This window comes from Sinohyriopsis cumingii, chromosome 8 (genome assembly GCF_028554795.1).
Source record: "Sinohyriopsis cumingii isolate HCF-2022 chromosome 8, ASM2855479v2, whole genome shotgun sequence".
Classification (NCBI taxonomy): Eukaryota; Metazoa; Mollusca; class Bivalvia; order Unionida; family Unionidae; genus Sinohyriopsis; species Sinohyriopsis cumingii.
The window spans coordinates 6,235,274-6,253,085 of record NC_142968.1 but is presented as its reverse complement, the minus strand read 5'-3'; the positions used below and the strand labels follow the sequence as shown (position 1 = coordinate 6,253,085).

General features: G+C 33.1%; 1 protein-coding gene across 1 annotated transcript; it reads right to left on the bottom strand.

The window, feature by feature from the left end:
• Positions 1 to 1,176: 1,176 nt before the first annotated feature.
• On the bottom strand, positions 1,177 to 14,033 carry LOC149792898 (cysteine dioxygenase type 1-like). Its single transcript, XM_089966723.1, has 4 exons — positions 13,689 to 14,033; positions 10,303 to 10,559; positions 8,217 to 8,386; positions 1,177 to 3,788 (listed from the first exon to the last, which is right to left on the bottom strand). Exons 1-3 carry the CDS (start codon positions 13,832 to 13,834, stop codon positions 8,220 to 8,222), a joined length of 570 nt encoding a protein of 189 aa, XP_089822849.1. The 5' UTR covers positions 13,835 to 14,033; the 3' UTR covers positions 1,177 to 3,788; positions 8,217 to 8,219.
• Between the last annotated feature and the right edge of the window lie 3,779 nt (positions 14,034 to 17,812).

The window sequence follows — 17,812 nt, the reverse complement described above, 5'->3', positions numbered from 1 at the left end:
CAACCCTTCAGCTTAATAGTACGAATGTAATAGTTATTGGGTTTATCATTGCAGACACTTTGCGTGTGCAGCAATGGGAACAACGAAGAAAGTATTTTGAAATAATCACGGCTACAAATAAACCACCCACGGGAAAGGCTTTACGCGGAAACACAATCCACATACATTTTACTACACACATTTCCCGTGACAGAGGTAGCTCAGTTCTAATCTGTACATAACAACAAAATGCAACAATAGTAGTATGAATGTAAGCTCATCATGATTATGGAGCTAAAAGTCCTCTATGCCGGATGATGTTTGCCACATTTGGTCAAAATTAACTAGAAGAGTTTGGGTAGTATTTTCATGTTAGTAATATTTGATGGAGGATAGGTATTATTTTACTGGTTTGAACGTACATGACATCAGAATAATTTGCGCACATTTGTCTCCCTTGCTATTACCGACAGCATACGTGTTATATTGACACAGCATTATTGTAAAAAACTGAAATGTGAATGGAAGGAAGTTTATGAAAAAAGAGTATATATATGTGTGCAATGTGATATTTTTTCTTCTTTCAAATCTGATTTTACAATAACTCAGAGGGAGCCAAATTTCAGTCTTATAATTACATATTAATTACCGGAATTGTTTTCTGACCATAGATAATATATATTATTTACAAACATTTGGAAAGCCTGAATGTCGAGATATTTCCTGTAACATTTTGCCCAACGTTGTTCAGCCGCCAATGCGAAGAAACTTTATAGGTTTTTTCCTAATTTTGATGACAGCTGCCACTTAAAGACCTTGATTCTAGACATGTTCTGGCAAATGCAGTTCGATTATGTTAATGATTCGTCTCATATGTTATTCTATGTATCGTATACTTAGTAAAGACGGACCCAATTTCTGACGATAATTTGTAGAAGTTGCAAATATTCAAAAGACAATAATATCCTGATAATTTCTGTCAAACCTGACGACGAATTGCATTTGTTTGACCGATTTCTAAAGGCAAATAACCTGGATGTTTTGAATGAAACTAATTCAGGGATCATTCATATTTAGCAATGACAGTGATATTTACTCTGCTGCCTAGAAATATACAATGCAAATGACAGGCTATAGAAGATAGGCGAGAAATGACAGAAAATGAAAATCAGTTAAAATTAAAAATACAACATTAAATTCTTCTTATACTGGGTTTTATTCATTTTGCTTTTATTTTAATATTTATCGATTTTTCTGCCAATTATCTTTAAGTATATGAATACTAGCGTGGGGTTTCTGCTACATGGCTATTTAAATAACAGGGGATTCTTCAGCATGTCAACATAAAAAAGAACACTCGAATTAATAGTTGTAAATGTAGGAAGGTCTAAATCAGCATCTGTAATAAAAATGAAAATTAAATATCCAAATCAAAAACGTGAATTTATTTTCGACATGAAAATGACTGAAGGCTTTGATGTTTTCGTAGACCGATTGAAACTGATTTGGCATATTCTTCATCGCCCAGACTCCTGAGTAACATTTTTCGTGTTTATAGATGGATTATGCCAACTAATATACTTCGGGTCATATTTGTCCATGCATCAAATTATTGAAAATATCTGATTAGTGTTTTATTGTCCAAATACACATATACACACATGTAAAAACTTACATATACTTTTATAAATTAGTTGTCATTTGATCCATATTATTTTTCCATGACCTTCTCTCTGTGCAAAACCTGTTTAGATTCTTATCCCCTCCCAACCCAGATATGTCATATTAGTGAAGGAAATATATACAAAGAAGCTCATATAGAAACAGAAGCTGATTGTCTATAGCAAGGCTATTGGTGTCTAAAGTGAAGCGTTTAACACATGATATCATAACAGCAATCATCATTATAGTGTTTACTTGCAAAATGTCTTTTGTGATTAAAACGTAATTTTCTAGCAATTTTCTAACAAGAATTACTACACAAACAATTTATTGTAACTTAAATAATCAAACAACTGCATGATACATTTACGTGTTTACGGTTTAAGAATAATTGCACTTGAACATAACAATTTGTACTGCATTGTCTGAATCTGTTGATAATTATTACCTAGGAAATCGCCCTTAGATTCAACATGAAAGCCATAAAAAAATATATGTGTTATATTGTTAGTTTTGGCCTGCATAGTTTACGTAGTACACTTAACATGAAAATTAAGTGTTCTCTTAACTTGTTTGGGCGCATGAATATTTCAGTTGGAATTAAAGAAGAAGGTCCAGCAGTAGAAATGCAATGTCTAGTGTTACAGGGGCCAATGTCTGAGAACAATAAATGTGAAATAGAATTAAATGGCTCTTTGATAAAGATTCACAATTTAACGAATATATGATATGCATAACAATTTAGCAGAATAATATATAAAAAATTAATAAGTGCGGCATTCATACATCCAGCACGAGTCCTCCTATATTGTCGGTTAAGATAATTACATGAGCATCATGCTTATTGTTGTGATTTCTCGATGAATACAGTTAACGTCAGATGACTAATATTTTAGGAACTTTGCTTTGAAGATATCAGTTTTCAAAGTCATGTAAATGCAACATAAATTAACGAAGCTTGCTATGAATTACAATTGCAATAATGCTGGTGGTTATTTATTTTGAAATCTGATTTGGAAAAGTAGAATATCATTTTTATGTGAATTTTTCCACGAATGGTTTTGAGTTGATATCGAAAGTTCGTACGTGGAATGTACGCGTCCCTTTGCTTCTCCTAAAATAAACTAATGGAGCGTGTTATTTTGATTGTTTGTCACTTCCTGTTTTGTCGACAAAACGGATTCTATCGATATAACCCGTGGAGCAGAACTTTGGACCAGCTAGATACTTACTGATGAATTTGAATTATCTTTCCCAGTGCAAGTTGTGATCAAGTTTAAGCATATAACTGCTTTCTGTTTAGCACTAGGATCTCTGTTGTATTACCTGATAGAGCACTCATTTCTGACATAAGCATTCATTATGTATCCGAATTCTAGTCCAGCATTAATCATTGCTTGGATAACAGTTGCACGAAGAAAATTACAGTCTGAGATATCTTTCTGGGTAATAGCTTAGATCGAACTGATCGTGGTCTTTCACTAATGCAGATATGAAACAATTCATTTCATATAGATCCATTTTAATGTCACATTTGTTTTCTTCATGAGATTTAGATGCCATAGTCACCATCATCATGTCTGTGTGACATTATTTGGGCTTCAATTTGAATGTAATAAATGAGATAAAGCTTTTCCCGGAAGCAGTCAACTTGTCTGCATAAACTACGATTTGTAAATTTTTATTTTATCGAAGTCTTACAACCGTTAAGGAAAATTTGTTTGAAGATATTTATCCAGCGAACTTCAGTACGAATCATCAAACAATGATCAACATTTGTAGTTGTTTTTCTTCAATTTTATGATATAAAATCTAAGCGAGACAATATATGGCAGCCATATTTGTTTATCTTGGATGCAACGAAGTTAGTATAGTATTAATATCCTGACGTGCATGTGCTAGTTAAAAAGTTAAAGGAATAAATATTACGGTAATGTGTCTTAACCAATGAAATAAGAGGACACCTCCAGAACATTTGAATATTGTAATTATTATGAAAACAAACTATAACAAAACCAAAGATAAAACTGCAAAGATATCCTCTCTATGGATTAATTATCTAAGTCAAGCATTACGTTATTTATTTGGTCCGTATACATGTAAGATCAGAAACTTGGAAGATCCAGAAAGCCCGCTTCATTCTTGCCCTGTAAAATAAAACAAGATATCCATGATGAATGTTTCAGTCCTAATTCCTGTTTTAAGGTTTCTCTGTTTGTCTTAATCATCTCCACCTGACGGCATATCCGTATCTCGTGACCAGTGTTGAAAGGGTTTGATGCCAGGTAGTATTCTGTCATATCTGGGTTGAACAATGAGTCACTTTTGTTTAAATATGATACAATTATTTGTTTCCTATATATGGTAACTATTACATAACCTGACGGCTGTTAAACATTATCTGTATTAAATTGAAATAACTTCAAGGTGGGACGCCTATTCTCATGTTACATTCAGCAGTTGCGTTATATTTTTAATAACAGTCACAATATGTGAATGTCGATCATAATGAATGATTTGCCACATTTTCTCAGATTACCCATACTGAAAGGGGGGCGTAAACAAAGTGTGAGGATTGTGTCATTATTCCATCAGTTAAGTATGCTATATTCTCATAACTGCAGTCATGCAAAGAAGATGCTGAAAATTAAGTTTATCCCTGATGTTATCTGTGTAAAGCTGTACGTCAGATTAAACGGATATCCAACATTGACTGGTAAAGTAATGCTTCGTAAACCAATGTAAGGGACAACAAATCATAGTGCTAATTCATTCATATCAGCTAGTAAAGTAGTGCTTCAGTAATAACTCAAAGATTGGAGAAGTTATGGGTAATATTTCACAATATGCAAATACAAAATTTGAAATGGTCCACATATGAGCAAACTAAAGAATCCTTGGTAAAGATGGGTTGCCGAAAAAAAAGCTTAGTAAGATATACAATCATGGTCATTAATAATGCAGTTCCTTGCTGTAAAGGAAACTCAGTGTCGTGAATAAAATGCTGCTTGCTAATTTTATATGAATTTGTATGTTTCCTAACAAAGACTATATCAAAATTAGGAAGATAAGCAATCAAGGTAACCTTTGCAAACTTTAAACGCGGAAGAATGTATATCAAACTCATTCAACATCTCATTAATATAGATTTTGATGAATGAACTAGAACTGATACATTGACGCTTCAGCAGTTAATGTTGGATTATGAACATTCAGAGACATCATGCAACTGACTACGAGCAACGCTGATAATTTAAATCAGTTAATCAACTTGTAGATGATGGTGAAATTACAAGGGTACAAAGTGTCACAGAATATTAGGGAGACAGAGCGACAAAGAGACATATAGTAAGAGCTGGACCAAAATATTAAGCTGTGGTTTGTTCTTCGAGATGCAACAATATTTTGTCCCAAGGTAAAAGTCCAAAACGTTCAAATATATGTAGATATTTAAACAATTAATAATACTCGTGTTTTAGACCTCCCCATCCACATTCTTCCCTCCATTTCAAACCATCGAAATATCCAGTTTATAATCTAAACAATTTAAACGCCGTTTGATAACTTGCGTGCAAATGAAGAAATTCAGCATAAAAGCAATATACTTATTTTGTTATTACGATTGGAGCTTGCAACATGTGTTTTTGCGGATAAAGTCGAGAAACAGGTTGCATAATGAAAAATCGAGATACCTGGTAAAGAAACAATAGAGGGAAACTCCTACGACGAGGAGATGAACATACCTGTTTACTCTAATATCATTATGTAGAACGATCAATTTTGCTGTGTCACTTCATGTATTGAAACAAGAAGGAAACAGCTGAGTATTATGCCGAAATTATTATATGTCAAAGCGCAGTGATGGCACACTTTAATCATAAAATATTAAATATTTGCACATTTGACATCTGATCTATGTCCAATCCTGGGCGCGACAACCGATAAAGAATCTTATTTGCAGACAACATAAATGCAACGTTCTACATGGCGATATAGTAGATTTTTAAGGGACACACTGATAGATGGGTGGAATGATAGGAAAACAACATTCATCAAGCTGTGTGGGGAATAAAACTGAGATATAACACTATTTATGTCACGTACACAGTGGTCTTTTTGCTGAACCTAAGTGTATATCAAACATAGCTATTTAACTTATTAGAGCTCAATAGGTAATCATCCACTGGACATGTTCGTAATGGTGTTTTCTGGTAGTTATTGGATCAGTCTACATGTACAGGAAAATAACTATGTGGCTGCTGGATTTGGTAAAATGATCATGCTATGTATTATTATGCATATATATATTTTGTGCATCATTTTCATGATCATAGTTTCTAACGCTCATTTATTTATAGTATTTTTCTTACAAAGATCGTAAGTCAGCAGTTTATAAATGAGTGTTTTTTGTGTGAAGTGAGTACAATTAATTCATAAATTCAAGGTTGAGTTGTACAATTAATCCAGGTAAACATCACGTGATTTGACTTCAGGACACGAGTTCTAGTAAGGCCATTTGATTTAACTCCAGATTAGATGTTGCAAATCACCAAACCTTGTTTATAGTTCAGATTATTCTAGAATCAATATGCGACGCTAATTCCCGGTATAAATATTGGATGGATATTTTATTGCGTTTTATTGATAGGATTCATTTAATTAATTTAATTATTTATTGACATTCCAATATTTCGATTACATTAGCTTTTTAAGAACTTGCGAATTCATTTAATTTCATTTTGGAATATATCATAGTGATTCGTAATACTATTGGTAAATTGTACAATAGTGAACATCATTCAGAATACCACTGTAATTCGTTTGGATCACTCGATTGTTTTGGACCTGGTATAAAATTTAGGATTATTTCGTATTTCGTTCGCCATACTGTAAATTTGATTTTTATAACGTTTTTGCTTTGTATTTTAGGAAAATAAATTATATTTTCAAAACTTGTTGGCATTTGCTCATTTTGGTTACTTAGATTAAGAACATAGAGTTAACGTATATAGTGATGGTTTTTGTTTGTCTTGTCTTTGATGTAGGCCATGGTGATGGGCATGATAAAAGGGTAAGTCTGATACTGGTAGCAGAATGTGTGATATATGTTTGCGTCACCTTTCATAAAGTTAGCAAGACATAAATTATGAAAATTTCTTGAATTGGGACAAAAGTTAAGGAAAAAAATATATTTTCTAACTTCCATATTACATTACGTGCAGTTGCAGAAAACTATTTCTGTAAGGTATTTGCAATCAATTTTACTTTCTATTTCACGTCTTCTTCTTCAATACTGATAATATGGAGCCACTGTTCCTCTTCAGTTAAAGTTGATGACTCGGGAACAAAGGGATGTGGTTTTCGATAATGCTCAGACAAGTCTGCGTCAGTTGCCATTGTAATTTAACTCTCTGTCAGCCTTTCTTCAAGATATTTAAATATTACGTTTAACATTTGAAAATTAGTTATTGCACCGGCATCCTAACACAGATGACGATCAATTAATTTTGAATATTCGTACTTATACAGGTTGAATTCCTCCAGCAATAATCAACACCCCATGAAAAAAAAAAAGCATCACAAAAGCAATCTAACCAACCCATCATAAATGTTTCGATTATTTAAGAGTTTAATGTTGTTTTTTTTTCCCCGAAGGACGCTATGGAAACTGTTGAGTCGGCAACTGACAGTTTATACCACGATAAACTTAGAAAAACCTCTCATAATTTTATTTATTTATAATTTTATTTATTTTGCGTTTATTCTGTTCTTTATAAATATATTTACTATCAGTGTTAGAGCTTTATTTAGGCGTATAAATTCTTCTCTTTAAATAGTACAGGAAATCCTATATCTGTAATGTACTATGTCAGCATCAAACACATTCTACCAATGGTAGGCGATCGAAGATGTTGAGCATTCCACAGCATGACATTGATATTTTATCTAACTTGGCATATGTGATCTGTGTGGAAGTTCAATATTTAAGGACAGGATGTGTGGTTTTGTTTGACAAATGAATGATGCTTGGATTTAATGCTTACATGATTTCATTGTTACGAGGCAGACTCGTTATAGTCCAGACATGTGAGTAACCAGATTTTGTTTTCTTAAATCTATTTTATTTATTCATTAACAGTTTAGGCTACCTAGGTTTCATACAAATGCAATTAGGAATATCAACAAATGGTCATAGTGATGAGGGTCTTGGTAGATTTTGAGTTTCCTAGCTTTTTGTCAAATCTAAACAAAGAAAGAATTATTTATCTTTCGAAAAAGTACAATGATTTGTTTTTTTGAATCTGTCAAATCAATTTAATAAATTTTTAAATAAAATATAAACCCAAAGTTTTTATTTCGTTTTAAAGGCATGAATTATATATGCCATCCGATTTAGTATTTATTCGAGCTACTTTGCAGGTGCCTTTATTTATGGAAGTTAGTATAAAGTAGTTCTCCGTACAGTTTATACAGAAATAAAAACAACTTTGTCTGATCACATGGTTATGTTCGGTCTTATATAAAAAAATTTTAATACATATATCAACTGATGCAACTGCAATTATTAAACATACGACTCATGTTCGCTGGCCAAACTTGCTCCAGTAGGTCATCTTGGCTGTAGTTTTCTGACCAGTCGTTTGGTCAAAGCAATAACACTCTTGTAAAGGTGGGTAGTACAGATGCAGGGTCACGGTCTTGTCTGTATCGCTGGGATTCTCAACTTTGTGCAACCCAATCTCATCTGAAATGCAACAAGTAAAATGCTCAGTCTGTAATATGCATAGTTTTATGCTAAATAATGTTCACTTACCTTGAATGTTAAGACAGGAAAAGACCTAAAATGTAGACACAGTTGCCTCAATACTTTAGCTGATACCGTGCCTCAGTGCAAAAGGCAGCTACTTCAACTCAGTAGCTGATAAGCTGGCCTCAGTGTAAATAAAGCTGCCTCAGTGTAAATAAAGTTGCCCAATGCAAAACCTTAAATGGGGGATGGAACGACAGTTGGACAAAGATAAATGTTGGTACTCTTATCGCATTTCTAGTTGGACATAACATGTTCTCAATGTCAATACGTTTGTATTGCTTCCGCAACATTCATTACAATGGCGGTAGTAATAACGTTTTCAACAGACTAGTTTTGAGGTCTACGGTTTAGAGTGGAACATGTCCAGTCAGTTTAATACAGAACATGACAGTTTAAGTAAGAAATATTTAAGGTTCATTCTACACACATATCATAAAGGTGGCATATCGATGGACATACAAAATTAAATAAATTAGGCCGTATTAAATCATTCTTTGAAAAATTCAATGTACACTATGATAAATAAGGTGGAACTTAACTTGGAAATAGGTGACATTCAATTCTCGATTATTGGCTTAAGTTAAAACTCTTTTGGTAACTCAGTAATCAATTAATTTGTAACAATGAATTCTTCAAGAACCGAAAACATTCTATAATCATTTGATGAAGGTTAATCTATCCAAGACGCTGTAGTGTTGATGCTGTTAACTACATAGCAAATGATATGACTTAGTATGCTGTATATATGGCATGATATACCATAATACAAGTATGATATCCCATAATAGAAGTATTCTAACTGAAACAGATTTCAACTAAAAATGATAGTATGCTGTTTTCATTTTTGAGATTGAAGGAGGGTGATTATTGCCCGTCTGATGAACTGGTATGGGTCAATACATATAACTGAATAAATCCCAGATCATTACTACTTATTGTTACTTGACATTATAGTCGACACTAATTCCTATATACATAGACCATTGCATCAATCAAAGGTCTTAATTCACCATCGTCTCCATTGTATCATATATATATATATATATATATATATATATATATATATATATATATATATATATATATATATATAAACCCTTGCATCAATAAATGGTTTGAATGTACATACCTGTTTTCAACCACAATTAAACAAATGGTAACTCATGAACTGAAAGTAGCACTTAATCACTATAGAACTTGAGTTAAGTGTCCATTATTTGTTGGTTGTATCGAGGTTTCTAGCTTAGTAAAAATACCATTTACTTTTGAACTGAATTTCATGGATTGAAGAATGAGTCATAGTGTTCCACAGAAGGACCGTTGTTCGCTGAAGTTTGGCATTCATGGTATTTAGTGACAACGAAATCAACGAAATGTACACTCTAAGAAAAAGAGAATTGCTGATAAGATCAACTGAAAATACAATAACTTGGATTTCTATTCAAGTCTGGAATACGTATCAAAGTGAATATGTTTTAGTTTCTTAATCAACTGTCAGAAGGTGTATAAATACTTGGATAAATATATTATGAAGTTGAATTCTCTAGCAAATTTGCTACTTGACAGATGTCGAATACGTCAGACCTGAACGCAGTGCAGTAATAGGCGACTGTACTTAATATCTCTTGAGATAATCATAACGAAGCAAAAGGATCCCAGGTCAGCGGGTAAACTTGTGCTGGGGGTACTTTGTTTTCATCACGTAAACCTGTGGATTGTGAACGTGTAGCGAAAGAGAGTAAAACGGATGAGGTTTATATTGGAAAACTAGATTTCTCTCCACGCCAAAAAATACCCACGTAATTATGTTAACCACGGATCAAATATCCGAGACTCTAGAACTTGTTTACCACAAATATAAATGATATCATTCATGTTGTAAATGGATGACTCTTTGCAAACCCAGCCGTTCTGTCCACTTTCCGATGGCGAGTCCTGTTCTTTTGTGGGCCAGTCATACCGTTCCTCACGTATCTTGCCTTCCAATACCTTCATGAAGCAGTTCGAGTTTGCATGGGAATGTATGCGACTTCCTTGATTTACGTTCCAGCACAACACCAACATATTGAATTTGCCGTTTCCTTCATGGACCAAATTTCTTGTGTAACTGAAAGAATATTCATCAATCATTCGACATAAAGTGTCTATCTCGTATATGTATTCAGACATGCATTGAGAAAAACACGAGAACCAAAGCTACTGGTGATGGAACTATTTTCAAAGAATCGTCTTAAACAAATGAGATTTATTCGTCAAAAACTGCGGTGTTTTCAAATTTTAATGAGCCATCGCTAAACACAATAACGGCGCACAATTCTGACTTTTAACATTTTACAAGAGTTCAATACAATTGCATCTACTATTATCCTAAAGTTCAATTGTTCAATTATCAGGGTGTTAATGACGAAATTATTTGGTAAATTATCAATATATACATTAGAGTTTAAGAGATTGTACCATTTGGATCTGCTCCAGAACTCGCAATTACGAGTATTCTCTGTCATTTTTATTTGTACTCTCTACCCTGTTTTGGTTCGTTAAAACTCATGTAATTATTAATATCTCTGCCTATGATATGGGGAGGAACTATCCCCTTCCCTCAATATATTATCAGTACTTGAATAGAACGTGCTAATTAGTGCCAAACACGCCTGATAATCATACATGGAATTGCTGCAAGATCTTGTCTATACAAAGGATCATATTCTGATTGACATCCAGTTATATTTTGTAATATTTTGCTTCGAAAATGACGATCTCTATTACATTATCATCAAGTACACTGGCATATCTCCACTGTAATTTCATATTATGATTATTTGCACGCAGTAGCTATACTGATTATGCGCATTACGAAGTGGTATTTTCCGTTTATGTTCATAGTTTTTGACAAAAAATACAACTAAGAAAGGCATCGACAGCTCAAACACCAACTTTAGTGGACGGGCATCCACGTCTCATAACCGATGTGAAGTACTGAAATATAAATGAATGTAAAGTTCCAATACATGCATGCAAAATATTTTGTCTTCTAATTCAACAGTTGTTGGTTGAATTATTTTCAAGAAACCAAAGTTTGAAGAGCAACCAGATCAACTAATTACGATATTTGCTGTACAATCTTATTCCAGTGCTACTGAATGCATATATTGTGAAAACAAAGATTTTGTGCTTTCTCTATTCTTGTATTTTCACCCATATTTCGGCAAATCAGAAACATTTGTCGAACATTAACAGGTCTTTTCGATACGATGCTTTTTGCACAAATAGGTTAAAAGTTGTTCACTGGATTTTTAAATATACATGTATTTACCTTTTTCTCTTGCTGATTGTAGTGTCCATATCTGAGGAGGGATCCGTTTCTTGTTAAAACATTAAATATCTTTCCGCCTCGAATGTTTTCAACAAAGTTTAGTAAAATTATCTCAAAGGATGTTCTCATGACAATTACATTTGAATAAGGAATGGGATGATGAGTGGAAATTTAAAATAACGTCATGTTGATAATGCTCTGTTTAACGATTTGAAATTTTTTTATATTGCAAGATTTATTATAGGATTAAATGATCATGGTTGGGTATTTATCGATGTGCAAATTTTACCTAATCACTCACAAAGTAAATAAAGTCCATGATCATTTAATCCTTATAAATCCAATTTACGTCCTTTCTAAAATCAGATCAACAGATTTAATCAACAAAAACATTCACTTTTATGTAGATGAAAATTTTCTTTCATTAGCTTCTTAACTGCGATAGAACACATATCCTTATCTTCGCTAGCCAAGATTCATCAATTCTTTATACAGTGATACGTGGTAGAATGTCATAGCAGGTCATGCCAGTGATATATTGTTATGATCATCATTTTAATGTATAAAAAATGGTTGTTGCGGTTAAAATATGAATTTTCCATTTTTTCTTTCTTTGAAAATTGTGCTTGCGTATGGCGCGTGTTGTTACAGCAACGTAGTTGTTACTTTCTACACATTTCCATATTTCAAAAGCAAAATCATGCCCATTTTTAGTGACATCCCTTGGTTGACATATGACCTTGACCTTTAATAACCGCTGCTGTAACATGTTGTCGAGCTGAAATTTCCGAAGATTGGCTTTTAAAGCCTGCCATATGCCTTCTTAGGCAAAAGGGGTGAATGTTGGAGTGCAGGAAGGTCCGTGAAATTACATTTTTTAAAACTTTTACTGGTCGATTTTAAGCTGTGGCTTGTCATTTTGGATCGGAAATCATAGGAGTGGGTGGGTAGGAGCTTGTTGTTATTATTAGGGTGTAATGCGTTGATATAGATAAAACTTCACATCAAATGATCTGGTTACAGGGAACAAAAGTAGTCCGCAGAATTTATCGATGTGTAAAATATTCCAGATCAGTATCATGTGACCGTTTACATCCAATCAAAACGTAGAAAACGCAGTCAATTTATAAAAATTGGAATTATTTTCGAATAAAAGGAGGATATTTATTCTGTTTGTCCATTCGTTTGTGTGTGAGTTATGTAACGCTAATCTCCATACATCGCTGCCATAGAGACGACAATCCTTGTGATATGGTTGGTGGAGGTATAGAGATGTTCAAAAAGTATTAATAGGGCAAAGTAATTTGGACTACGTTGTTTTACAAAAATAGAATTGAAACCGAAATCCTCTGGAGTAAGAAATCGTCAAAAAGATCCGTATATTTAGTAAAATTATCAACAGTAAATTCTAGAACAGCATAATATGTATAAATATTCAAATGGTTATATCAGTGTGATTTCTTCTAAATTTCGTTAAGGTCTGTTCACCAAATTTTGGAAAAAGTGTTTAAATGTTACTTTTTTAACAACTGCTGCACTACTTGTATTAATTCGCAAAATACTCTGAGATATCACAAGTGAAGTGATCGTTCTTACAAGCTGATAAATTGGCCATTTGATGCAAAATGAACCATACCTGCTTATCTTCATTCTCTTTAGAAACAAATACCTGTATCCAACAATAAAGAGTGATTTCATTAGTTGAGGCTGCTTTTACAGTGTATGTAAGTGGTTTTACAATGTTTGGTAGAACTATTTTGCAATTTACTTCATAAAAATATCATACCTCACCCATATAACCCAGTAAACTCCCAACTGAAAGTAAATAGAAAACTTAAGAAAGCAGAAATAGTTCGATCTATTAAAATAGTTGTACCACTCTCTCTCACTCTTGGTTCAATGTACGAGTCCTATTGTACTTACCTCTCTGAACTAAACATCGCATATTGCTCCCATTCTTTCCGATTACTATTGTAGTTGGCCATCAGGGATTTTACAACCTCGACATTCGGAGCCTCTTTGTCGAAGACTTTGTCCAGTTCCAAAGCCAGATCAGATAAAGTAGTCATTCTTTCTGTTTCAATCCAATTTGATTATATGTTTGGTGTTCAGTGTACTTATTAGGTATTTATTAATGCATGTCTATCTTTTTGACAGTACCCTTATATATACGGATTAACAGGCAGTTTTGTTAAACATGAGCCTATTCGTCACATTCAGTGTTCTTTTAAGATACATCAAACAGTGGCCCTTGAAGTCACAAAATCTCCGCCCATATATTATATGATGTTTCTACTTCCTTATATGTGTACCTACCCCATTTCGGGAAAGTTATACAGACCTATATTTAAATTGATTCCCTGATAAGAAAACCGCACCTTTTCTTCGAAATAGTTCAGAGCCAATCAATATGTTCATTTCAATGGAATGATTTGAAGCTAATAATACAAAGTTACTGTCACTTGTGGTAATGCAAAAAATAATCGGAACAACATTTATATATTATGACTCTATGGCTCAAAGGGTACACCCCAAATGAGAGAAAATTAAAAGTAAATCCAGGAGAGATGGATTATAAAAATTTCATAATTCGAGCAGGTGGCTTCTCCATGTAGTTTGATTATATTATATTTTAAAGTAATGGATAACTTTATCTTAAACAGCGGTGTCAGCGGAAGTCCATATCAAATAAATGAAAAGGTGTTCAATAGGTCCAAAATAACCTGATAACATGAAAAATTTAGTAAAGTGGATGCTCTAACATATTTTCTAACGATATACAATATTTGAAATGTTCAATAACGTGTCATTGAATCTGTCTTCGTCCAGATAAATGGAGAAAAGTTCTTTTATATCGATGTTCACACTGCCCAAATACGAGTTCTTGATCGGAAGATATTGGGAATGAACAAATTATCCGTTAAGGTGAAATGTGTTTTCTCATTTTTAGTCTTCACTTTGTCATGTGGTTGAAAATGACATAAAAGGATTAACTGCCAGCAACGGAGCAAATATGTTTCTCAACTAACGTGAACTCAAAAGCATCGAAGTACATAAATATTTTTAAAAAATGTTTCAATCGTTTCGATGGGGTAACGAAAATACCTGACATATATATTGCTGTTGTTGAAAATGATCCATTTGGAGTAAGGAACTCATTGATGAACATAGTTTTAATGACGAAAAATATATGTTTAGATACCTGACAAAAGTAAACTAATTTAAACACCTTGTATAATCTATGTATTAATTAGAGCTATCATACGGGTTCGCTTGTGAGCAGGGCTGGCTGATATGTCAGAAAATGCAAAAGGGTTTTCTGTGGCTTTCTTATTTTTTCCCATTAATCATCAATTCATTTGTCATTTTTAAAATACCTTAGTCTGTTAATTATTTCATAATACCATTCGTCTCTGCAATAGTTGCTTTCCCCTTCTTTGTACCGATTTATCTATTAATGGCCATTCCTGAAAACCATCTCATAGAATTTCCTTTGTACTCCCGTTTTTGGTTGAATTCCTTATTTGACCGCTACACGAATTCCGATCCATGATCCCCAGTCGATCTGTTCATAAAAATGAGGGTTCTGCAACACAACGTACCGGGATTATGTGGTCTTTAACCGCATTTGATGTATTTTTCTTACTTCAACAAACTAGCTCGAGTTCATTATACAGGGCCATTTTTCCCAAGAATTGCAGGATTTCAACTAAATTAAACGTGTTGGTATATTTGGATGAGGTCCAAAACAAGTTTAATTTCCAATTTTAAACAACTAAATTCACATGTAGTATGATCTCCTTTCTTTCTAAAGAACGTTTGTATTCCAATTAAATTTCACGTGACTATTTTTATTGGTGAGACATCTGAGAAATACAGTATACATCACTTAAAAAAGCACATTATTGCTGTACAAAAAGATTTTAGAACACTGTGCATTTGATATGAGCCAGCTTGTCTTCAAATGTCTTCAAAATCCGATAGTGGATTGGAAACATTGCGCTAATACCTAAGAGCTAAAATCGCGTTTTACGGTCTCTATAGCATGAGTAGTTTTGTTTACTGTCGCACTGTTGTTTCCTCAGTCTCCCCTACCCGTGTATAAATAAAACTGCAGTTTCTGCCACATGTCAGCTGGATTTCAGAAATAAAGATAAAGAAACTAGGAGGCGTCAATAATAAGTAACATTTAATTGTTTAACGTAACTCAGCATTGCCAGTGTCTTACATAATATATATGATAACTGATGAGAACAAACTTAGACTAATGTTGATTACAAATGAAGTACATATAAAGAATGTACTGGTTTATATTCGTTTCAGACGATTCATTATGTGGAACTTTACGTAACATATGGTTGAATCTGCGGCAGTTCATTTTCGGATGTATACACATATACATCCAGAATTAGCCCCCAAAGTCAGAGTCAAATCTCATTTAAAACATTTAATTTAGTTGGTCTTTCTTCCAGTTTTATAAGTATCAGCTTCATTAATAAAGATGGGACTGTAATGTACACCACTTCGGGGGAGTAGACAATAAAAGGATTGTTTGCAAATGAACTATAAAATATACAGCGTTTCTGAAGGATAGAAAACGAAGATAAATTATTTTATTACCTAAAATTCTACAAAGAAAACAAAATGGAAAATATAAGGATAAGTTACTATAAAGGTCAGTTTAAAAATAGTATGATTTTCAGTCTATAACTTGTTGAACAGAAATACTCGTTAACATCTAGTTTGACATATCTTTTGAACTTAAATTGTCGTAAAGCGTCCAACAGCCTAACGATAGATTCAAGATCTATTTTCGGTCGGGTCTATCTTTCTTGATTATTTTACTAACCCTTTGAATGCGACAAAGACTAGATAATATTACCAAGGTTTTTTCAATGTGAGTTTTGCTTTCTTATGATGTATTTTTTAACAGCATTTACATCATTATGTATTATAATATTGGCTTTACAGTACCCGCCGTACAAGTCCAGGACAGCACGTCAGCCGCTTTAGTTTGTTCTTGTGCGAAGCATTCAGCTCACATTTACATCGCATAAATATGACCAATACTTTTAAAGGACCAGAAAAAATTGCTTAGTACAACATTGTTACACTACTCCTTTTGGCATGACGTTTGTATGCCTAAAACGTTTTATATATCATCCACAAGTGCTAAATTCATATCGCAGTATCGACCATAATATTTATGCATAGGCTCATGAATATAAAGTATGTACCTCTGTTGGTATAAAATGTGTGTATTTAATAAATACAGTTTTAACCAGTGCTAAAGTAAAGCTACCATATTTGTTACAGTAGTTACAGAGAGGTGAATTTCATTACCTGTACTCAGTGAAGCATAATAAATTAAGTCAAGTGATTGACCTTATCCTTCTCTCAGTATAAGTAAAATAAATGCGATATGTGCTTTCTATCACCTCAGTTAGCAAATGTGTTAAGCTTTAATGTTTTAATTAAACTGCCAAAAATGAAGATTAACTGTTAAAAGAGAAATTCGAAATGTTTATCGACATAATTCAACTTGATTTTGCATCATAAACGCCATGAAAGATATATGGGTTTGGATGTCGTTTGTGTTTTGCACATTAGAATTTATGTTATAATGTGCAGACCTTAAGTTCTCATTTTTCCTGGAAAGCAATACTTCTTGCTAGAGTAAACATCTATTAATAAATCCTATGTAATTCGCGTTCTTAACAGAACCAGGTCACGTACACAAATTTATAACAAAAGATATTCTTTACAGTTTACAACCATGAATAAAAATTACAAAAATTAAATAAAATCATGTATCAGGAGTTACACAAGATACTTAGAAAGTCATTGGTTGAATTATGCTTATGACATCAATACATAGTCCTCCCATGCACATTTCAGTCTTTCGTTCAGTATTGAACATGACTTTGAATATCTTTATTCCGTTAAATCCGTTTGTACACTGTATGCCATCATTTGCGAATAATATGTACATATATGTTCAAATCGATTAGAAACTACTCTCAAAGTTTTACGATAATATCATCCAC